Consider the following 25181-nt stretch of genomic DNA (forward strand, 5'->3'; position numbering starts at 1 on the left):
AATGAGACGGTGGGTCAAATGTTTCTAATTTGTATCATATCCGGCCCGTAAGCGGCAGTTTGCCGACCAGAAAAATGTAAGTCACAGACCTATATATTATTTCTATGTCTATGATCTGATATGTAAAGTCAAAAGTCAAGTTAGTCATTTGTACTTTTTTATTTTGGGTTTGTTTATTTTGATAATTAATCTATCTGTGAAGTTCAGAATAAAACTTAAAATAAATTACACATAACTAGATCTATAAAGTGTTTTATAGTGTCTGATCCATTGTTAAAGACATAGATCTAAAAGCTAGATCTAGTTTTCAAAATATTTTTTTGTTGAAAGTTAGCAAATTACCTGGCTTTATACCGGAAAAGTACTTTTAGTTGCCAACTGTAAACTTAACTCTTTTGAAAACCTGATTGACAGATTAGAATTTTGTAGTAGAAACTAAAAAAAAAGTGCATATATTGGCATCATATGTTTAGCTTCGTAGTTAACAGATAATAATAAAAAAAATGTCATTAGTGATATGAGTGCTTACCATACTTCTCATATTATTTAGATCTAGATCTATGTTGTATCTTTGATATGTGATATAGATCTATAGCTTATTAGAAATAGATCTAGTACAAGTAGACAGTTAATCTAGATAGATCTATAAATATCAACATGAGTTCATACTCCTTCTTTTTTATTTCTACACTTGCTGTCATTATTTTTCTCAATTTCTGGTCATCGACGGGGGTGGAGGTAAAGACAGTGCTGTAAATATCTAGACCGTCTAGATCTAGTGTAGTACAGTCTACTTTAAAGTATAAACACTAAATCTAGATGACTGGATTGCATAGTGAATAGATGATAAACTATTAATCTACTTCTAATCTTAAACTAGATTAACTCTAGAGAGATCTATAATAATACTAGTCACTCTAGTGTCTCTAGTCTAGTCTAGAGTCTAGACCAGTGTTTCTCAAACTTTTTTGTCTGCCAGCACAGTAAACAAACTACAAAAATTTCGCGGCACACCACGAAGAGCAACAGTTGTTTTATAATAAAAAAGATTGTACCTGTTTTTAAGTATTATATTTAATGTAAAGGGTGTGCCTGTTTTTGAGAGCAAATCCGATCTAATCGAGGCTCCAAAGTCGACAAACAAACTCGCATTTCATCGTCTATTGTAAGACGCCTCTCTCTTTTCTTAGATTTGATTTCAGTCAGTGCTGAATTTTAAAATCCAAACTCACAAAACCATGAAGATGCAAATGGAAGAATTATTTTGATTGCTTTTAAACTGATTGCAGAATATAACTTGCCAAAACACATCCAAGTTTTCTCTGCAAAACTTGACTTAAGAACTGCATCGTTTTTTAAATCAATGAGCTGCTCTTCTTCTTCGGTTGTAAGATCTGTAGATCTATTCATTGTTTCCAAATGGATAGCTGACCCATCCATATTCATTACTTCCAACTGTTGGAAAGTAATGCTGCAATGTTGACTGCAGGTGTTTCAAAGTGTTCAGAATTTCGGGAGTGATTTCTTTATTTGAAGCAGTCCTTTCGAGATCTTACTTTGTCACAAAGACAATCAATTTTTCACCAAATGACTTCAGTTTTGAGGATGCAATGATGATGGTTTCCGATAGTCCTTGAAGACTTAAATTCAATGAATTTAATTTGTCAAATAAATCAGAGAGAAATGTCACCTTAACCCATCTTGTCATGAATAGAAAATCCAAAGTCTTTTTTTTTCAGCTTCCAAGAATGAAATCAGCTCAGCCTTGAGATGGACGACACGCTTTAACACTTTTCCCCTGAAGAGCCAACCAATGTTGGTGTAATACAGGAGACATTTGTAGTCTGAATCCATTGCTTCACAGAGCTGAGAGAAAAGTCGGGATGCAAGCTGTCGAGATTTAATGAAGTTTACAACTTCAATAACGTGATCCAGAACAGACATCAAAGATTTGAAGGCAAGAGCATCTCTGTGGATCATGCAGTGAACAACTAATACATTTGGATTTTCTTGACACACAAGAGTGACGAATCCCTTTCTATTTCCCTGCACGGAAGGACAGCCATCAGTACAAACACTGACACAGTTTTTCCACTGTACTTTGAAAAATGTTTTCGTTCACCACATTGAAATTATCTTCGCCTTTGGTCGTAGTTCGTAAGTCTTTGCAAAATAAGAATTCGTTGACACATTTTTCATCCTTTAGGAACCGAATAAAAGCTAGCAGCTGGGCTTTGCCGCTAACGTCAGTGGATTCATCAACTTGAAGAGACCACAGCAGAGACACTTCATCATCAGTCAAGTCGAAGTGTTCGCAGATTTGATCTTGTAAAACTGACGATAAGTCTTCAATTCTGCACAAGATAGTACCATTTGACAAAGGAACTTTTTTAACTTTTCCTGCAGCATCTGGTCCAAGGATAGTTTCAACAACTATTGCTAAAGCTGGTGCAATGACTGATCAGCCTCTGTGTGTGCTTTTTTTGCGTTTTGCTAATAACTGAGCAACCTTATAACTTGCAATTAATCCCTTTTCTGGCAGCTTTAGTTAGTTCGTAAGTTTCTGAGCTTGTTTATTTTGTTGAGCCCTGATGTTTTCGAAGTATTCCTTCGGTTGCACTTTTACAGCTGGATGTTTTGTTACCAAGTGTCTCTTCAATTTGATTGGAACAAGTGCCTCATTCGACAGAGTTGCATTGCAGATCAGACAGAATAGCAATGGAGCATCTTCAAGTCCGAAGATATATCCGATGTAATCTTCTTTGTACCTTTGTTTGGTTCCTTGCTTTTCATTTAACACTTTCGCAGTTTCATTCTTGCTATTTCTTCATGGATAACAATGAATAAGGCTTAGTAATAATTTGTTATTATTAGCATACACCTAAACAATTTACATGAAACACATCGCTTATTATTATCATTACCAATTCAAAAACTGCTGTGCGTCTGCTAAGGCGGTCTACATTTGAGTCATTATAATAATATATGTATAGTGGACAATTCCATAACCTGAATAGCTAACATCCCTTTCCGTCACTATGGAGCGATCCTATACTATTACTGGTTGTTGCAAGTGGGGATGTCATCGCAATGTAAAATAAAATTTAATAGTAGGCAGACTTGTGTAACGCTGCACGTGTGGCATTCTGAAAACTCCCGCGGCACACCTGTAAATCTTCGGCGGCACTCTAGTGTGCCGCCGCACACAGTTTGAGAAACACTGGTCTAGACTTTGACTTTATTTAGAGTTAGAATCTTAATTGGTAATTCTGCAGGAGTTCAAGGGGCAGCCATCTTTGTTATTGTTTAGACTGTAATCTTGTATCTTGGGTTTTCTCTCCGATTTGGGTTTTTGTTTGTTTTTATTTTTGAAGCTAAAAAATATGCTAAATCGGTAACCGCTAAATCTAGCTATACCGGTATCATCTAGTCCTAATAAGTCTATTAATTAGACTCATAATCTAACTGCTAGAACTAGACTAATTACTATATTAATAAGACAAGGTTCTTAAAGGCAATAAAGGTCAATTAATGTTTGGTAATAAACTGTGCTGATATTTATAGTAGGCCTAGTTAAATTTAGATTCTCTATATATCAGAATAATTCAGAATAGATCTAGATCTAGACAATATTTAACAATTAAAAAGAAGACAGAACAATAAGAAATGTATCGTATTGACACCAAGTCAAAATTAAAGGGAAACTCCGATGGCTTTGACAATTTTTGATATAATATGTGTTTTGATAATGAATATATTATTCTTTTTTTTTTATTTGCAAGAATAACTTAGTAATTGAGGTTTTTGTGACATAATTTTTCTGCGCATCCAAAACAGTCAGATTTTCACTGAATTTCTGTGTGACGTCACGAGTGTGCACTCAAATCCTATAGATAGGGAGGCGCCAAGTTATACGAGGACGAGGAAAAAAAAAATATCTTTGATAAAAAAATTTTTCGTTAGTACATCATTAAAATACTTTAAAAGAAATTTCTAATGGTGTATAAATTATGACTGTATGTTTGACAGTAAGAAAGTTATGATTTTTTTGTGCTGTTTTGACCTAACATTGGTTGACATGGAAAAAGTGATGAGAGCTTGACGCTGGCTCAGCCGGCGAGACACACCCCCAAGGTCAAAAGTTAAAAAGTTGGAATTGAGTTTCGTAGACGATAGATCTACTTATTAAATAAGAAATTTAATAGTAGATCTAGTATTCGTAGTAAATTTCTAGCTCACAAATCTGATTTATTTATATTTATGAACTTCAGTTTTTTTTAAATGTCTCAGTAGTATCATTAATTGAATTCTTTGGCCTGGAAATCCAATGTATTGTTTGTACTGCACCTGGTATTAACTTCTTTTTTTCAAATCCCATTTCCACAGCAATGAAAATGAAGTTGCTGAAACAGCTTCTCTCAAAATGTTTTGAGCATAAATAGGAATTAGCTAATGCCTTTGTAAAATATTTGCTCTTCATGCGAATAAATTTTTCCCATTTTCCCTTTAAAACTTCATTCAAGTTCATCTCTTGGAAACAAATGAAAAGAGACAATTTCTGTATCAGCATACTTGCTGATTTTATCTTTGTGATTGGAACTACTGCAACAAGCTGAAAACAATATTTAATTTTCTTCAAGTAGAAATAGAGGTTTAGATCTAGAATATTATTTATAAACAATGACAGATTATAAAAATCAACGTGGAGACTAGATCTAGCTGTGAAGCGTAACAATAAATGCGATCCGATAGGTCTAGATCTAGACTAGAGAGTTTATCGGTTATATAGGTCTAGATCTAAATTTAGCTAGCACCCTTGTGACGTCACGTTTTAAAAAACTAAAAACATCTCGCAGAACCCCGTTTTTTTGGGGGCGTGGAGAATTTTCTGTCTAATTTATTAAATATAAAATTTTCCGAGCATTTAAATAAAAAATGATATAATGTCTACTATTACAACTTTTTACGCAGAATTTAAATATGTCAATAACTAAAATTTGAAAAACTATCGGAGTTTCCCTTTAAAGAAAAAATAGTATTGCTTTGAAAACACAGAAGTAATGTTAATTCTTGGTATTTTTTAAGACACTATCTTGGGATTTCTTTGGAACATAAACAATAACAAAATAGTAACAAAGATGGCTGCCCCTTGAACTCCTGCAGAATTACCTCTTAATTAAGTTTTATTGTCTGTAATGGACCTCATTCACCAATCGTAAACAAACAACATTTAGCCACGTGGTGCTCTATCTCTTCTATATAATTTACCATCTCATGTTTAATTCATGATGGTTGTCACGTGACAGTTTTTTTCATTGTTTTATCAATAAGATCATGTGACAAAATGTTGTTTGTTTACGATTGGTGAATGAGGTCCATTGAAGTAATTGTGTTTTTATGCTAACAAGCAGCTAGTTTTATATTTTAAATATATATATATATATATTATATCTTTTTCTACTAGATAAATGTGGTATACATACATTGTAAAATAAATCCAATAAAAAATCATTAAATGATGCACATAATAATGCAATGTATTTTAAGATTTATTCAGATTTTGGTTGCAAGGGAATAAAACTTTTACATCCTTAACTCTACACACAAGTTTAAAGACTATTATGTAAAAGTCTACTTATAACTACATTTAGAGCATACACAAAAACAAATGGGAACAGTGGAGAACAAGGTAAAGGAGCTAATGAAGACCACGCAGAACAAGGTGGACAAACTGTTGGTTACACTGAAAGGCCCATGACCAATATCCCAACCACAACTGTAGTTGTTCTAGCTGTTACTATAAAAAAAAACTGCTGATGTTTGCGCTTTCTGTAACTGTGATGACAAGTCATACGAGTATGGCTTAAGAGACAAGAAATGTGACAATGAATGCTATGACTTTCCCAATGATACAAACCTGATGATGTCAATGCAACAGTAGACTTTTGTCCCTCTGAACGATGCTGGATTAATTTCAGCTGAACCTGATGCAGTGCTTGATGAATATTTGCACATGGAATGTTGAATAGTCCCTCATGAACCTGTCTCTGTTCTGATGAACAGAATTAAGGGGCAAAACCCTAATCAATATGGGACAAAAACACAGTAGAGAAAAAGAAAGCTTCTTTGGCCTAAAAGCCACAAGAAGTAATTAAAGAGTCTAGTGAAAGTAAACTAGAGAAAGAGAGCTGTTCTTCATGCTCCTATGATTCGATTGTGGACCTTGAGCAACACTGGGGATAATGTTGTTGGTTTGGAAAGAGGTATAATAGAAAAGACAAGTGAACTTAGGAACTAGATTCCATCTGCTTTGAAGGCTTGACTGTGTTTGTTGTAGTAAAAAAGAAATTCATTATCTATTACTGTCAATCTTAATTGAGTTGCCTCCCTTAAATTTATTACAAAATATAAAACGTTTTCAGATCTTTGAGGGTCACATGTGTTGAATTAACTGGCCAGTTCATAACAAAAAGCAGTCTAATATATTTATTAGCTTTTCCTCCTTCCTATAATATAAGTCAAAGTATCTTGATAGGCAGATTTTTAAACTTGTACAATCTTTTTCTGAAATAATTGTAAATATTACAATCTCTTTGAAGTGCATTGGCTCATCTTTTATATCCAGGCTCGCTGCAAATTGCACCAAACGACACCACCAACTTAAAGAACTTGACAACTCTGGGCTTGAAAATAATGTAATAGTTTAATGTCAATAATAACAGCCAATACTGTACAATTGGCAGCACGTAACACAAGACTGTACAAATATCTCTCCGCCGTATCAACTCTTGCACTGGTCTCTCTGTCTTGTCTCGGACTTGTACTGAGCTGTTGTAACGAACTGTTGATCGGGAAGTTGTGACTGACTGGTCTCTGATACCTTCGCTCTTTATATAGGGTCCCCGCTGGCCTTCTAGAACCGGACAGAACGTCGAGTGACCATTCTGGGTGGTCAGATGACTACATCCCTCGTGACACTCCTGAGCTCTGTTCACGATGTCGATCCTTCCCGAACCATCATGTTGACACTCGTCTCGGCCGATCGGCGTAACTCGTCACGGTTGACCGCTCGTCTAGCGCTGGCCTGGGGCGATTCGCGTCGGCTGACTACACACACACACCACTACCCCCATCTGTGCCACCACCAGGTTTATAACAATATTATGAAATTTTTATCCACTAGCGCCTCATATTGTACTCTTAAGTAAAGAGAATGTAACTCTGAATAAAAAAAATAATTCTAAATTAAAAACAGAAAATTTTTAGAAAAAAGAGTCATCATACTCTTGTTCTCATTCTGAATGAGCTCTTCTTCTAGGAAAGTTAAAGTAACTGCTTTTAGCATTACCAATGCTTGTAAACAAGGCATCCTACCCTTGCAGGAGCTAGGTAAGCTAGTGGGTTAACTGACCAAATGTGTTTAAGGTTGTGATTTTTCAGTATTTATGGATTAAATGTATAAAAAGGTTAAATTTTTCAGAAATTCATTTTTTAAGAATTTTTTTTATCCCTTTTTCTGTACACAGTTAAAACTTGATTTTAAAATATTTTCTTCAATATTAAATTTATTTGTTTAACTTTTTTCCACATATTCATTTTCCTTTAAAATAAAATGAAATATTTATATAATAAAATAGAAAAGATATTTTAGTAACTCTACCCCCTTGCACATTTTGGTTTATTCTGGAAAAATTAATATTTTCAATCCACTGTATAAAAGTAGATTTAAAAAAACCCAACAGGTTTATATAGTGCATCCTGTCAGGTGGGGTTTCAGTTTGCTGTCCTAGGGTTAGACATAAGTTCATTACTTTACGGGTTCCCCCCACCTAAACAGTGTAAACCAAAACTTTGAAAACAAAGAGTACTAGAATATAACTACGAAATAAATGAACGATGAATAAATGTCATTCAGATGAACTGTTACTAATTAAATAACTATTGTCAACGTGAACAATATTTAGTAATACTTAATTGCAAATTAATAACATATTTCCATGGTGGTTAACAACATTACATTAATAATTGTTCAAATAACACACCTTCCACATGCACACTTCATCTCGGCACCCTACAGATCAGCAGTTTCATACACCACAAACAATGCTAGCTAAAGACCCGACTCCATGAGCAAAAAGGTGACACTCTTTCCCATAGCCCCAAGCCTAACACCCTGAAATGAAAGAAAACCTAGATCTAGCGATGCAGCTACAACGAGGACATTTTCAATATCGACACCCATACCGAAAGATCAGCCTACTTAATAAAACCACTTACTTACGTACCGTTAAAACAGGGAAACAGAAAACCAGCTAACAAAAAAGCTCTCTCCACTGCAGGAACTAAGGGTGACGTAAACACACACAATATTCTAGACAACAAAACGCGCCTAATACGAACTACTTCCTATACATTAAACACACCTATTAAACACAAAAAGAAAACTTCACGCGTGCACGACACATCTTACATGCTTTAGCTTGTTCAGTGTGCTCTGGTCCTATCTCACTTTTTTTTTTTTTTTTTTTTTTTTTACATGTGTGAGTTGGGGAGGGATATCAGCTCGAGTCAAATCTTGATTTTAAAAAAATCCTTGTTTAAGTTAGGATTCAAACTCAACCCCACTTGATAGGTAGTCAAGGGGTTCATACAATTCAGCTACACTTCCTACATTTATTATGGCTTAAACCAAAACTGTAGAGACAGTAACACATTGTAAGTGCTAATTACTTAAGAATTAAAATAAATAAATGCTTTACAATTTTTATAATTTTTGCAGGCTTCTAGCTTTGAGGACACAAGATGCAAATGTGTTTGTGATAAAACTTGGGATTCTGAAGGAAAAAAAACAAGAGCTGTCTTTACAAATACTACTAGAAGTGAACTTTGGTAATTCGATCAAATCTTTCTTTTTAATTTTTTACAATATTACAGCAATGGAATTGTAGGCAGTTAATACATATAGCTTAGTTGTTGTTGTTTTTTTTTTGTCACAGTGTAGCTTTAATGTTAATGACAAAGTTGTGTGGTGGCAGTTGCAAATTAGAATGAGGCACCACTCTAGCTATGACGATTATGTTGCATGCAAAAGCAATATTTGGTCAGTGGTAACTGACATGAGATTTTGGCTCAACTATTATAATATATACATTTATTGATTTTGCCAAAAATAGTTTGGTCTTTTTAATTACTAATATAACCAATAAAGTTGACACATTTTTAAGCTAATTAAATAAATTTTATTAATTCATTGAAAAGTTCAGAATTGTGAACGGATATAACATAAAAAGATTTTTTGTAATGCATATATGACATACAGTTGGGAAGTTGATCAAATCAAATTTGAGCCTTCTCAAGCATTTGATCAGATAGTAGACTTGTGCAAACATTTTTGAGCAAATGATTTCTTTATATACTCTTGCACTGTCTACATTTTATAGGCTTATAAAAGTCATCGTGTTTAGAAAATCTACAACAAAAAAACACAGCTTTTGTAGTAATTGTGAAATTTGTCACAACACCCTTAAAACTTGAGTTCAATACATTGGTATAAATGATAACTGATAATTGATTATTTTGTTAAAAAAAAAGAAATAAAATATAAAAAAAGCTTTTTAAAAAAACCAACTTATATTACTTTTTAAAAACCCCACTTATATTGTGTTTATTTAATTTATATTATTTTGAATCAATCATATAAATACATTTTTATTAGACTAACAATATAAATTTATGTAACTGAAAATATTTTTATTCATTTTTTTTTCAAAAACTTTATGCTTATAGCATGCTTAGTGCGCTACGGTCCAATCGCTTTTGTGGACTACTTGGCATGGGTATCTGGGAGATGGTCTCCTCTGTGCTTCCTTTTTAAAAGTAATTTTTATAATTAAAAAAAGGTGCTCAAGTCTGAATTTGAACTCAAAGTCTCTGTAATGTAAGGTCAACATGTTTTGCCACTGAGCGATTCAAGTACTTTTTTTAAAAAAAGGTTATGTAGTCTATTCTTAGTTTAAAATTTTTAGCAAACTACCTAATTTTCTACACAAGGCTTATCTCCCCTTTGTTTAGCTTTTAATTTAAAGGAAAATTATTTATAATTAGGACTAAATAAATAATTGATTGAATAATTGCTTAATTTTTTTATTGATTCATGTGTTGTCATCGGCAATGAATAATTGTGCACAAAGTTTCAACTATTTGAGACAGGAAAGTGGGAGAACTAACATGTACAAGATGTGTACCAGACAGATAGAGGGATTTGATATGATCTTGATAAAAAGGAATTATTATCTTTCTCAAGATTGCTTGTCAATGTATAGTAAATATGTTTACACTAAAACAAAATATTAAGTTCACAATTGATTTTTAGTTAATTTAAAGTAATAAACATTTTTAGCTCCTACTGATGGCCAAAAGTTAATATATTTCTTTTTAATCCTTTCCACATACCTTTCTTAAGCTAATTAGCTAACTTTCTTTATGTGTGTATAAATATATGACATGAATAATTATGTTGGGTTGAAATAACTTTTGTTATTAACTGAATTTTTTTTTTCATTATGTTAATTTGATGTTTTTTACAAATTGAGTAATGATACACTTTACCATTTAACAATTGATAATTTTTTATAATAAAATAGTAAAATGTATCTTCTAGTATCCCAGACTAATAATGGTATTTGCAGCAGGTAATTCAGACTTTAAAAATTAGCAGTACTATTATTTAAATGCTTATTTGTTATTATTTTTTACAATCCTTTGTTGTATTAGTGTTTGTGTTTTACAACTATGGCAGTTTTCTTTCAGTGATTGTGTACATGTTGTTACACCAGTAGCTCCAAAACTGCCATGTTCTCGGTGTTTGTGTCGGACTGAGACCAGAAATACTACCACTATAAAGGTAGGCTTTGAATAGTATTATTTTTAAATTCTTTATGTTACTGAAAGTCATGTAAATAAAAGGTGCTAACGTTTTAATGATGAATAATGGAAAGTAGCTTGGCAAATAAATAAAAAAAGAGGTACGCTGTCTAATTTTTGTTTTTATATTTAAATATGTATGATTCTAGTAAGTGATAGGAAACACATTTGAACATTATGAGTTAATTAGTTAATTCCTTATTTCTCAATTGATTTTATGATTGGACCTTTGAAAACTTCTCTTTATCATTTAAGAAAGGTTTAGACCATAAGCTGTGTCTGATTGGTGTATAGTAGAAAAAAGAAGTTCATAGTTCACCTAATTTAGTTAAATGTCATTTAAACAGATGGGAGAACTCTGAAATCCATGAAAATGAGATAAAAGATTGGTCTTTGTCATGATTTTAATAGTGAACCCTTCATTCAACAGCTTAGTGCTCTTCCTGCCAGCCACGTTGAGTTACAATCATCTACATCCAATAAGCCATGTTTCTTGCCTTCCTTATCAGGTGGTTGTCATCTTCATCATCTGTGTGATCTCCCTTCTCTTTGTCTACATGCTGTTTTTGATGTGCCTCGATCCAATCATCCAGAGACGACCAACTACCTACCACCAGCACACCAACGAGGAGGTGAATATGGTAACCATTTGGCTCACAGCAGCTTTTATCCATTTCATTTTTATTTTTGGGTCGTCAATGGAAAAAGAGGCTGGGAAGTTTACACTTTTACATGTACTCAGCTGTGTCTTTCATATTTGGTCTTATATACATATACTAGCCAGATATGACACACAGCCTTCCGGTCACAGTTTGGGCCTTACTGATCAACTGGATTGAATTTAGATGTACTGGTTATGTCAAACATGAAAGATGTTCCCTTCACATTTCTTTTATTTTGCCATGAAAATAAAAAGTAGAATGTGATAATAGGTTTACATGTTCTGCCGACATACATATCAAATATAGAATGCTGTGAAAACTGGTTTACCCTATTTGTTACAAAGTTTCATTCTTTAATAGAGATTCAGTAAGGTACTCTTTGTCTATCTTTAGGGCCCTCTGGTTGTGGGAGGGACATTAAACATACAGTACAGTCTCGGTCATGATCTAAGGAACATTTGTGCCAATTTTTTTCAAGATTGGTCTAACTGTTTTAATTTATATTCCGGACATGCATACATACATAATACCTTACTTTCTGCTTTTTATATTAGATATACCAAAGCAGTAATAAAATGAAAAATAAAAGTTGTCAATTTTAATATATTACCTTCTTTTCCATGTAAATGTATATTCATAGTCATAGACAGAAGTATAGATTTGTCAAAGAGACAATGTTCATTTTAATCTATGTCGGTAGTGAAAAGCACAATGGACATTAAGAATTAAGTGATTTTGCTCTTCACCTAAAAGGGGCACGACATGGCCTAAAGTGTGCCGATGTGCCAAAACTCAAACTCTTCACCCAAAAGAAAATGTTAGTCTTAATAATCTAAATATAATACAATTCTCATAGTCCTGCTTTGTGCATAAATAAAAAAAGTAGCTATAATTCTTTCCAATCATTTTTTTTTTTATTAATTTTGGGGGAAATTGTGAAATAATAGGACTAATATCTCAACATCACTTGTAACTGTTAGATGTAGATCTTATCCAAAATGAAAATGGTCAGACTGTTCCCACACATTTTGTGTTGCATGGTGCTAATCAAAGATAGAGGGTAGACTGTTTAGCTGCCCCAGGAAAAAGCTGCTATTAGGTTTGTGCAAAATGTCCGTCTGTCTGTCTGTCCGTCTGTCACACTCAGATCTCGAAAACTAGAAGAGATATGAAAAATATTATTTCATCATTAAATGCGGCTTGAAAAGTTTAGGTGCAACTGCTACTTTTGGTTTTCTAAAAGCAAACCGTTTAATTTATAAAATTAATTATGCAAGCGATTTTTTCAAAAAAATACACCGATTCTAAAACAATTACGTAAATGTAAGGGAGGCAATGTTACAATATGCTAACAAAGATGCATTTTCAGTATCACCAAGTCAAATATATTTATAAAATGTACAGGAAATGTTTACAACAAATATAAATAATAGTTACAGGTGTTTTTTCTAGTCAACTAGCTGCTAAAGTAAAAAGAAAACATTTCTGTTTGTTTATAAAGGCTGATAATGCACTTTGTATGTTAATATCACGCACATTTTTTAAAATGGACTTTTTATGCAGCGACTTTTGTGCAGTAGCGTAACGTCGCAACATGAGGTGGTGCTAAACCAATGCCTTAAATTTAAAAAAAAAATCAGATGTTATTTATTTTTTGTTTAGTGCCCCCATCCGAATAAAAGATTATTTTGTGCGTTTTGTCTGTTGGTCGGTTTGTCTGTCACAATTAGATTAACAAATAACACTAGAGGCTCTTCTAACTTATATTAGATTTTATTACCATGCTTCAACATTGCAAGAAACACATGATCTTTAATATATTGTTCCGGTTTTTTTATGTAAATAGCATATAAATGCTAAATAAAAATATCTATACTGATTTATATTTCATTAACTATAAAGTTGTTCCGGATATTGTTTTATAAAAAATAAATTATGTCAAATGATTGTTTGAAATCGCATAATCGACTAATATTACACTTATATTCTTTGACACTACGTCACTATAGTTTATTTATCAATATCAATTGTTCCGAATTTTTAACTTAATACAAATTTATGTCAAATAATTTTTTTTCCAAAATATCGACAATAGGTTATTCAGGATTTTAAAATAAGAAAGTAATTTACTAGAAACGATTTTTGAAAATCACTTTTTAGACTTATTTTACAGTTAATTTTCTTGCCGAAACATAATAAAAGTTGTTTAATCGGTAAAGAATGTACCGGATTTTGTTTCCTAAAAAGAAATCGACCTATATTACCTTAATTGTCTTACAAATCGTCGCCAAAAAGGATCCGAATTTTATATGAAAAATGTAATAACGCTAATAAATGTTTGAAATCCCTCTTCTAATAAATAAAACACATAATTTTCTCATTTACGAAAATTGATTGTTCCTGATTTTTAATGAAAAATAGTTTAACTCTATTTATGTAAAATCACACACTCTCTCTTACACTACATTTAACTTTCTAGCTAAAACGTTAGAAAATTATCATTAATATTATGCTCCGATTTTTAAGGAAAACAACTTCCTAACACCAAAGTATGGTTTGAAAAAATCTCCATAAGGCTCTGGTGAATCTAATTTTCATAACAGACCATGCCACAAATTTAATTAACGGCATTTGATTAATCTGGAATTCTTATTTTCTCTCACTATAAATATATAAACATCCGGAACAATCTATTATAGAAACTTAAAACTAATGCGATGTTTCGGAAGGGAAATTAAATTTTAATCAGATTTTCAGTAGCTTTTAGTCTTTTTTTTTCTCGCTATTAACATGATGGACAGACAGACTGACAGACAAAACAAAAAAAAGCGTCTTTAATCCTTTAATATATATATTAAGTCTAACTAGCCCATGAAATGAAATGCTAAAAGATCTCACTCGGTGCACAAATGTCTATGAACATTCGACAAGCTGCTCGTATAGATGACATTTTTTAGTCTAACTAGGCCGTGTGACGTAGTGGATTTTTTTCCTTTGATGTCATATGGAGTTAATTTTTTTAATGAAATGATAAAAGATCTCACTCGGTGCACAAATGTCTATGAACACTCAACAAGCTGCTCGTATAGATGACATTTTTTAGTCTAACTAGGCCGTGTGACGTATTGGATTTTTTTTCCTTTGACGTCATATGGAGTTAATTCTTTAAATGAAATGCTAAAAGAAATCACTCGGTGCATCAATGTATATGAACCCTCAACAAGCTGCTCGTATAGATGATATATTTTAGTCTAACTAGGCCGTGTGGCGTAGTGGATTTTTTTCCTTTGACGTCATATGGAATAAATTCTTTAAAGGCTAAAACAACTCGGTATAGTAATGTTTATTAAACCTCGTAATGTGACTCGCATTTTAAAAAGACATTATAGCTAGATTTAGATCTAATCTAGATTTTTTACACTAGATCTAGATTTTTTTTATTACACAAGAGCTAGATTTTTAAACTAGATTTAGATTTAAGTTCTAATTAAAATCATTATAGAATCTAGATCTAGAATTTCTTGGTCTAGTTTAGAATGTTTGTTGTTTTACATGTTTCGGATGTTCCTTCAGAGTTGTAGTCGAAACCTCCCGTAGGACGACGGAGGATGGGAGCGGGCAGGGTTTGAACCTGGGACCATCGATGAATCCAAACGACAGTCCAGCGTGCAAACCGCACTACCAGACAGCTATGATTTAGACTAGATCAAGATCTATAATTTTAATTTCTAGGCTTAAAGTGTAGATTTTTATTTCTAACATCTAGATTGTCAATATTGCAATGTTATAAAATACTAAAACTAATCCACTATTTTAATATTTCATATTGCAATTAGTCTATTAATTGATTATGTAGTGTTTTTTTATATAAATCTTATCTTAATTACATCTACATTATCCCAAATATATATTTTAGATCTAGATCTAGTAGATATAGATATTGAGAGTGCTAAATTAGTAGTTTAATTTAGGTAGATCTAATTCCTCATTCAAGTTCTATTTAAATGAAAATGCTCAATAACAAAAGATTATCTAAAATCGCTCTTCTGACACATATTGTACGTATCCGGTAGTTGTCATTCCGTAATGTGTAGGTATATTATCAATAGTAGGCTATTAGTTTGTAACCACTTTGTCATTAGATTAAGAGCAATGCCTGGTCGTGCGGTTACCACGTAGGACTGATTATCTCTACGGTCTCGGATTCATACCCTGCTCGATGCCATCCTCAGTCGACCAGCGAATATGCAGATCCGACAGGGATCCGTCTCCCACGGGGGCCGCCTCTGAGTTTGTGTGGCAACACAAACTCTCTTTGTAATCTTGTTCTTTTTAATCTAGATTTAGATCAATTTTTAAAATAAATTTTAAGTGAAGTGCTGAAAAATCATGATAGATAATATATAAGCTTTGGCCAGTCTATGTTTTTAGTTTTAAGCCATCTTAATATAGATCAGTGACAATATCTATTCCATCATCTTAATTTGTAATATCTGCTATTGTTATGTGCATCAAAAGCTTGAAGATTTTTATTATTTTTTTTTTATTACTAAAAAGTACCAATGAATTGGATCTCATTGTGTTCAAAATCAATAGACCTTGGCATTTAAAACATGTTTAACAATCACAATAACTCCACATTACTAGTTCTTTTTAAACCTGCTTCTTTAATCAACAATCAAGTACATAACTTCACAAACACATTTTGATTAAGTATACTAAAAAGCTGGCTGTTTTGCTAATTTTATTTCTGTTTGGCTTTATAGGCTAGACCTTATTTTGTAAGTAAACTAAAGTCATTTTCAAGACTTTGCAGGCCATAGTATCAATGATGTTAACTTGACCTCCTCTTTCTAGCCATATGGTTATTAATGGGGTTTTAAGCCAATCATAAGGACCAAGATCTTAACTTTCCTTTATTGAGGTCAGTGACCCATTTAGAAATGGAAAAACTAAAAGATTCAATACAGACTTAAGTCACAAAAATCCAGTGCCTTCAAGACTCAAAGTCTGACCTTGGGGTTGGCAGCTGATAGACCTGACCAATCCAACAATAAACATTTTAACTTTCATTCAGATTTCATTTTTATGTTAGCTTTGGCCATTACATGTTTTGGATGTTTCTTCATTATGGCATCCTAGCCCAAACCTCCAACAGGATGGGATGGGGGCGGAGTGGGTTTGAACCCAGACAATAGTTCAGAGCACATGCTGGATGTCCAGGCAGCCATTGAACAGCTTTTAAACAGAAAAAACACAATTAATTGTATAATAATTAGGATTTTATTCTATAAATGACATTGAAATTTCTGTACAAGTTTTCTCTGTCTCACAAAATCTTTGTTGGAATCAGTATGTTGTTTCCATATGCTAGGACTTATTGTGCTAGTATCATGTTAAGTATGAGACAGTTTATGTTTCCTGCATACATTCCCCAAATTAATTTTTATTTGTCTTTTTTTTCCTGCTTATTTTAATGACCCATTGTTAGTGATTGTATTTGTTTGTATTTTATCATTTTCTTAGAATTAGTTTTTATTGTTTCAACTATTTTAGTGAATAGATTCTCAGAAATTTGCAAAAATATTTACTCCCCTAAAAGGACGAATGTAAAACAAATACATACATTGCACGTTACTTTCAAAAGCATAAAATAAATACTAAAACCTTACTTTAAAAATAAATGAAACTCTGGAAAGGTCAGGGATCAGTTGTTGAAGAAATTATTTGAAGCAAGGAGATTTAAAAAAGTTATAACATAAAAACTTTTACAAATATTTGCTTGTATTTTCACATGTAGGCCTACATACAAAACATGGCCCTGTTTGTTGAAGTGCTTAGTTGTTTTTTGTGTTTTTGTTGTTTTTTTGTTTACTTAGTTCTCTTCACCTGACTTTAGTGATAACTAACAAATGTTCACTCTTGAGGATGAAGTCTTTAAAACATGTTTCTTGTAGATCAAATCATACTACCAAATAATAAGATTTTATTTTTTAATACTATTTGAATCTCACTTAAGGATAGACAAGTTTTGGAAAATAATATGTTTAATTATAATTATTAAAAGTCATAACGGAAAATATCTTCAATACATTTTTTTTAAAAATCTATTTCTTTCAGTCGAGACAGCCAACAGAGGTTTTGTGTGATTTTTTTATTTCACTTTTTCATTTTATTTATTTATTTTGAAATGAGTTTTTGTATGTGAGAGTATTGTGTGTTGCTATAAATACAGAACTAACACTAAAGCATGAAACTGAGTACTATAGTGTTTGTATTTTCTTTAAATGTTGAAGCTTTTTTCTTTTTTTTTTTTTGAAGCACAACTAACTCAGTTTTGTACAAAAATCTAGTCATTTAAATACTCCAGACAAAAAAAAGTATTAATGTATAAATATTTATAAATGTACATTATTTAGAATTAATTGCCTTACTTCTATTTCTAAAAGTTTCTATATATTTTGGAGTCATGACTCACTAGGAAGTCACTACTCTCAGTTCAGACAAAAGTGTTTTTTCTATAATCTTTCTATAAGTATCATTACAAGCTTTGTTTGTTGAAAATTACCTCTTGACAGAGGTGACCTAGAGAGTATAGTAGCACTTAGTCGCACATGGATTTTAGAGTTTAAGCTGCATGTGTACTAATCATTGCATGTATCCAAGACTTTTTTTTTCTTGTTCACATGTAAATGTCCTCTTCTGAAAATGTGTATGTGTATCACAATAATCAATTTAAAAGAATTTGGTTCTCATCAAACCTAAAAGTAAAATTTCTTCTTATAAATTTATCATCATAATAAAATGGCCTAGTAGCAGGTTATGTCCTGCACCAAGCACACTATTCCATGTGGCTGCTTTACAACTTCAAAGTGTGTTTTTTGGTATAATGTCCTTTTTTTTTTGTTCTAGATATTTTAAGAAATTACGAGATTTTTTTTTTTTCTTTCTGGTCAAAGTGAAGATTCAGTGTTCTCAATACATCTGGTTTTGAAAGAACACTTTATAATTCACTGCAGTATTATTTTGCTTCAAATTAATTTAAGTTATCTTTGAAAAGATAGACCTTGTTTTTTTTTTTTTATTATAAAAAAAAAATCATTTCTTTTTGCATATAAAATATTTACATCGTTAAAAAAAAAAGAGGTTACCGTGCTTTTTTTTTTACTTTGTTTGAGTGCCTCACAGCTAAATACAGTGCCTTAGACAAATGTATTGTAAGGTAGTATGCAGCCTTCAGTCATTTGCATGTTGTTTTAAAGGTCTGTCTTTATGTTAAAGATTCTTGTTTTTTTTTTTTATTCATTCCAATGCTTTTCCTTCAGTTGTGCTCATGTGTTGTCAACATTGCCTTTTTACCAAGCAGTGGTAGCGGTGATGAATGAAGAGAAACTTGTGCTATGCTGCTTTGCTGAGAAGAAAAGCTCTAGAAATGTAGTAATAACTAATAGTAGCCTGAGCTGCTCAACTCTTTCAACTATCTTGGCCCCCATGGAACTGGTCTAACACATTAACAGCACTCACTCTAGCAGTTTAATTTGTAGTTAGGCTTGGGAAACAGATGCACACCAATACATAAATAGACAAGGAAATTTCATAGTGTCTAATCTTTCATAGCTGTATAATATTTGGAACATCTTTACTGATAGTCAGAACCTTACATTATATCTAATAACAAATAATTTTAGTTTAATATTACTATTATTATTACTTTCATTTATCATTAATTCAGTTATAGTATTTCCATTATATATTTGTTTTTTCACTAGACCTAAAAGCTAAAAAACAAATTCATTTTGTATAGTGACCAGCTTCTGGTTTAATGTGGAATTTAAAAATGTAACAGATCTAATATTAAAGTTATTATTATTCTTTGATAAAAGAATCACTTTCTGTATCCTGTTTTGTAATAAAAACAAATTGATTATATAATTCAAAAAGTCAGTCGTCAGGTTGTTACTTTAGGACAAATTTAAAATAAATCAAGACTGAATAATTTTGCCTGAAACCTATTAATTATTTGATCAGCTCCTAGTAATAAAGACTACAATACCTTCATCATCTGTTACAAACTTCCTAACAAAATATTTAATTTTGATACTTCACAGAATAGAAGTAAACTTTTTGCATTTAAAAATTAAATATAGATAATCAATAGGTGTTATAGAAATATCAAAGTTTAAAACAAAATGTCAGAAATCTTCATTTTACTAAAATATTTTGAATCTCCATTTCATTGTATTGGTTCATCATCTATCACCATGGCCTATGTGCTCTTGTTTCAGGAGGACCTCTCTGGGGTGCGTTCAGAAGGTGCCAGTACTCCCACAGTTACCCAGGATATGTCTGCCAGGCAGAGATCACTGCTGAACATAGTACAGAAAGAGCAGAAAAAATGGAAGGGCACTGTGCAGGAGCAGCGCAAAAACATATACGATAGGCATTCTATGCTCAACTAAGTGTTTCTCACCTGGTAGTATGCTGAAGATACAGGAAGGATATAGTTGTTTGTTGTTGTTTTTTTGTATTATATTTTTCCTTAGAAAGTTAATAATTTAGTAGCATTTTGCTTCATTTTTTTTTTAAAAAAAGCTTTAGCATTTGTGAATATTAACAAAGTTACCTAATTGATGTAATGAATGCCTTACTTATAGCAGGACAAGGGCATACTTTAATACTTTCTACTCTGTAATATGCAGCTAAGCAAGTTAAGGGGATTTATGTTTTATATAGAACAGTATTTTTGTACTAGTCATAAAACTTTCTAATAATTCACTTCTAACACTTACAGTGTTATGGAAAATAAAGTCCATCTGACTGGGGCCTAAGTGTTCAATCTCTAGCACTTCACTGGTACTGGTATGTCAAAAAAAGGTAGTCATTGTTTTAGTACTTGTTGAAACTACTGATGAATAGTGGAGGAATGTAGTTGGCCATTGAAGATAGTATCTATCATCTAATATGTTGAGTTTTTATGCTCTCGTTTTCAATCCAATTCAACTTCTTTTTTATAACAGTACAAACATACAAATATCAGACTGATATTTAACAAACAATTGTTCCCCTTATGTGTTATTAGTTGTGTGATTATTTTAATGGTGAAGCTGATTTGATGTAATTAAAGTGCTCATATCAAAGTGTAAATTAGAGTGTATATTGAGCTCTCTCTTGTTCTAAGAGATTTAAAAAATACTCATCTCTGTTGTTATTGTATTAATTAAGAAAAATAATTATGCAAACATTTAAAAACAATTTTCAGTACAAGGAATATGATCATAAGTTGAAACTTTATCCTTGTTCTTAGTCTTGTGAATGTTTGACATTCAAAAGATGTTTTTGACCTTTACTTTAGTAAGCTCAATGTTTGAATGTAGCCTCTAGTTGCGATTTATCTTTCTAAATAAGTGTGCAATACATTGTATGAATGGAAACTGATTTAAAATGGTTCTTGTTAATTTTTTCTTGGTTGAAATAATTATTTTAGAAAATTATTTTGTCTCTGTTAATAGATATGTTTATAAAAAAAATAACTTATTATGGGAGTTTAAAAACTGATTACTGCTGAGAAGTAATCAGATAATGTGATACAGTTGTCAGTTGCTGTTTTTTTCTCTAGCAAATCAAAAACTGTGATACAATTACAAAGATGATGTATCCAGTTGTACATAGCTCTTTTTTGTTGACTAGAAACCTGATTGGTTTCACTAAGTCAATCAAGAAAAGTTTTGTTTTTTTCCTTTTATCAAGATTTAATCCAAAACTACTTCTAGAGAGGTTAAGCTCATCTGTTGACTTAACATATAGCCTTATAGTTTATTTACTAAGTGATAAATTCTCATCACATTTGTACAGACTCTTGACCACTTTCTGTCCCTTGATAGCACTGACAAAATATCTCAACATTAGTTCACGGCATGGTCAATTGTCTTGTAACTCTATACTCTTATAAAAAGTAGGAGGTTTGTATTTGGGTCTTAGTGCTTGGGGATTTGTTAATGTAAAAGTCTCTTTGGTAACTATAGCAAGGTACTTATAGCCATCATTAGAAACTATCTTAACTTTTATTAAATAATGTGAGGTGCCCACTAGAACTGGCTGAACTCTTGTATTACACCTACAATTTTATTTCATTGTTTTTGTTTTTTTCCAACAAAACAAAAATGAATCTCAGAAGTTTTATTGCCATTTCCTTTACGTTCATTTTCAATGAATTTTACTGCATAGAGTATTGATAATAAAAGATAAGCTTTGTAAATTAACTTGAATAATTACTTATGTATGAGATATAACAAAAATATTTAGGCATTCTTTTGTTTATTTAAATGAAAAGCACTGACCAGATGTTTGTGTAAGAAAATGAAGTAGTTTTTGGTTTGTTGTTGAGTGAGTATGGGGTAAAAGGTGTGTTCATTATGAGAGTTGTCCTTCTTGTGTACTTACATTCCTTGATTTCATTGTTTACTTGGAGCATTTATTTATATCATATATGTCTATTCAGAATTGTATTTGTGTAGCAGTGCTGTCATTTATGTTTTTGATTGTTGGTTTTAGTTGGCATCCATTTCAGAGGTCAACAATTCTGTCAATATTTAATGTTTCATTAATCAAATTAGTCATTAGAGTATTTGTAAAACTGACTTCGTTGGGTTGTCTTCTAGATCAAATAGTCATTAAAAATCTTTTTATCATTTAGAAATTGATTTTGTCTTTATTACACAATCTTAGAAATCTATTTCAAAACAAATACAATTAGAAAAGTAAAAATAAAATGACTTCCTATACTTAGAACACACTGCAAACAAATTGTTTGCAACCACAAAAGAAATAACATGCACAATTTATCCAAGTTTTATAATGGGATGTCCAAATAATCTCAGTAGATTGATATACACTTTCGCTAACATTTGAAAAAAGAGCATAGCACTGAATCACAAAAATACCGGTACTAGAAGTATAAAAACTTTATGAAGTTAGTTGGAAATACATAAACATAAAATTTGGTAAGATATAAAATAGATTCACACTTGAAGCCTGTCACTATTCCAGATTTGAACAAATATATTCAAACTGACACAATTTCATACATTCTAAAGTAAACTTGCATTCAAGTTATCTTCATTGCAGTTCACACACAAAATATATAGACACTATTATCCATTTAAATGGCAGTTATTCACTGCATTGTAAATGTGACTCCCAACACTCACACGTGCGTTAAAACTCACATCTCCTTTTTTGTAATATTTAACATTGCCAAGCCACGAATTTCAAGTTCATGTATAACAAAAGTAACTTTTTTTTTCATTCACTCATGGGCACGACATGGCCTGAATTGTGCCAAAAATATCATTAGCTCACAATAAAAAGTGCGTTAGCTACTCATGTAGTCCATTTATATTATTCGCAGTCCTCTTTACAATTCGATCTTGTGAACAATTCAATGTAATATTAACCAACAATGAGATATTAACTTATATACATACTTGGAATGTTTTAAACAAATTGTTATTTTCAAGTCAAAAACAAAAAAAAAAAAACACAGATAGTAAAAAAAAGTATTACATGTAGATTACAAATAATATAAGAGTCTATTTTACTAGGTGCTTTGCATCTGCCTTATCTTTGATTGGTTCGATTTGTAGATCTAGTTTTCTCCCTTCTTTTTGTTCTGCAGACGTGTCACCAAGGGAGTTAATAATAACCCAATAGCACTGGAAATCAAAGCTATACCTACATAGTACAAGACGATGGCGTAGGAACCTGTGGACTGCACTACTGCACCTGAGCATGAGAACAAGAGATACAATAACTATTAGTCTCAGTTCAAAGTCTAAAAAGGGCCGAGTTTTATTCTTATTAGGGGCATGATTTATAGGCCTAAACATGAGCCTTGGTAATCATCTAGCCTTAGAGTATGTAGGCCCCTACGTCCAATGCTAATTTATCCCCCCCCCCCCCAAAAAAAAAAAAAAAAAAAAACATTACCGCCATGCATATGAAATGACAGTTTAATACATTTTATACTTATGATATTTAAAACGGGTCTAGAAAAAATCTAGAAACGGGTGTGTGTCAGCTATGAGTCGAAATGAATTGAAACTGCTCCATGACTCTCTGTGTCATCCGGGAGTAACAAGACTATGGCATTTAGTGCGAGCGAAAAACTTACCTTTCTCTTGTGAAGATCTTAGGTTGGTTGTCAACCAGTGCAGAATCTGTGCCGAAGTAAAACCCAGATATTTCAGTAATTCTAATGGAACTCTAATTAAGGCGATGCAACCTTTCCAGAGACTAAGTATGGACTTCAAAGGACCGCTCCCTTCTACATCTCGGAACACATACCTGCTAACTATAGTTGACGAATTTTCAAGATTCCAGTTTGCATACGCCTGTTCTGATATGTCGGCTTCAACAGTAATCAGATGTCTAGATAATTTATTTGGACTATTCGGAATGCCTGACTATGTACTAGGGGTGCACCGGATAGTACTTTTTGATATCCGGCCGGGGCCGGATATGACCGGATAGTAAAATTTGATATTCGGCCGGGGCCGGAGCCGGAGACGGATACCTAAGTGTCTTGTAAATATCTTGTATTGCTGAACATTTTACAAAACTGTTAAATAACATACCTATATTGTTTTTTTTCCTTTTATATACCTTATTGTTTTAAACTCTGTTACTGATTGATTTATTCAAACTTAACAGTATATCTAAAAATCTGTATAGCATGAGTGTGTCTGTGTGTATGTACGATGCCACCAACTGTAAAGGATGTGTGTAGGAAGGTCAATGTAAATAATGTTAGTATATATTTAACTAGTTACTAAAGTAAATCTCATAAGTAAAGTACAATCTGCCTTGTATAGTGGTCGGATGTGTGTGTTTATGAATTTCAGACCATCAACGTGGTCAGATATACCTAATGAGCCTACACATGTAGTCCTAGTGTAGTGTGTATAGTTGTTTGTGTTAACCATCAAGCATTGTTTTTTTCCTTGAGCATACGCACGCAATAGAGTTGGGTGTCAGTCAAAAAAGATAACACATTGGCATGGTCAGACAAGCGTATAGATAAATTATACCCGTCCACTAGTTAGAGGTCAAGGGTTGTTGTTGTTTTTTTTACGCTCCAGCATATTGTTTCTTTGTTTGCTAGATCTAGCTGCGGTATTATTATTCAATTTATTTTATGCGATTTTAAAATGTACTGTAAGGTTTTCCGTTATTTATTAAGTCAAAAGAATTCAACAATGAAATTAGCTTTCTTTCTAAAGGTTTTAATACAAGGCAAAAAAATACACACACGCAAACATGCACCTCTTTGTTTTATTTTATTGTGCAAAGAACGTACGTAAGAAACATTCAATGCAAAGAACGTATGTTAGAAACATCTTCCTTAATTATTACTTATTAATTATTTTTATGCATATTAAATTGGTGTATTTTTTACTATCCGGTTTACTATCCGGTAGTGATATCCGACCGGAGCCGAATAGCACCGGATAGTAAAAAACGCCGGATATTCGGCAGAAGCCGGAGCCGGAGCGACTATCCGGTGCACCCCTACTATGTACACTCTGATAGAGGTACCTC

At 32.2% G+C, this 25181-nt stretch overlaps 2 protein-coding genes across 8 annotated transcripts in view; one reads left to right on the plus strand and one right to left on the minus strand.

The window, feature by feature from the left end:
• Positions 1 to 440: 440 nt before the first annotated feature.
• Positions 441 to 22281, plus strand: LOC106071644 (proton-transporting V-type ATPase complex assembly regulator TMEM9-like). 5 transcript variants are annotated; one of them, XM_013231798.2, is made up of 6 exons: positions 441 to 738; positions 8780 to 8889; positions 10810 to 10903; positions 11433 to 11555; positions 17706 to 17723; positions 19871 to 22281. In XM_013231798.2, the coding sequence occupies exons 1-6, from the start codon at positions 658 to 660 to the stop codon at positions 20042 to 20044; spliced, it is 600 nt and encodes a 199-aa protein (XP_013087252.2). In that variant the 5' UTR covers positions 441 to 657; the 3' UTR covers positions 20045 to 22281. The 5 variants fall into 5 exon arrangements, with proteins under 5 accessions (XP_013087252.2, XP_013087254.2, XP_013087251.2 ...); XM_013231797.2 differs by having other exon boundaries at positions 442 to 738; positions 11433 to 11564; XM_056031834.1 differs by lacking the exon at positions 441 to 738 and adding an exon at positions 6228 to 6263 and having other exon boundaries at positions 11433 to 11564.
• LOC106071643 (monocarboxylate transporter 9-like) overlaps positions 22265 to 25181 on the minus strand; it is a 28035-nt gene continuing 25118 nt past the window's right edge. For all 3 annotated transcript variants that reach the window (XM_056031832.1, XM_013231793.2, XM_056031831.1), the window contains one exon: positions 22265 to 23366. In XM_056031832.1, the coding sequence (XP_055887807.1) occupies positions 23230 to 23366 (137 nt within the window). In that variant the 3' untranslated portion in view covers positions 22265 to 23229. The remainder of the gene's footprint in view (positions 23367 to 25181) is intronic.

Source organism: Biomphalaria glabrata, chromosome 6 (assembly GCF_947242115.1).
Source record: "Biomphalaria glabrata chromosome 6, xgBioGlab47.1, whole genome shotgun sequence".
Taxonomy (NCBI): domain Eukaryota; kingdom Metazoa; phylum Mollusca; class Gastropoda; family Planorbidae; genus Biomphalaria; species Biomphalaria glabrata.

Bases quoted from the DNA above. Each gene is read 5' to 3' on its own strand.
- LOC106071644 (XM_013231797.2), top strand. From the start codon at position 658: ATGAGTTCATACTCCTTCTTTTTTATTTCTACACTTGCTGTCATTATT. The intron at 739-8,779 runs GTAAAGACAGTG...TAATTTTTGCAG, and splicing joins GGTCATCGACGGGGGTGGAG to GCTTCTAGCTTTGAGGACAC. The intron at 10,904-11,432 runs GTAGGCTTTGAA...CTTCCTTATCAG, and splicing joins GAAATACTACCACTATAAAG to GTGGTTGTCATCTTCATCAT.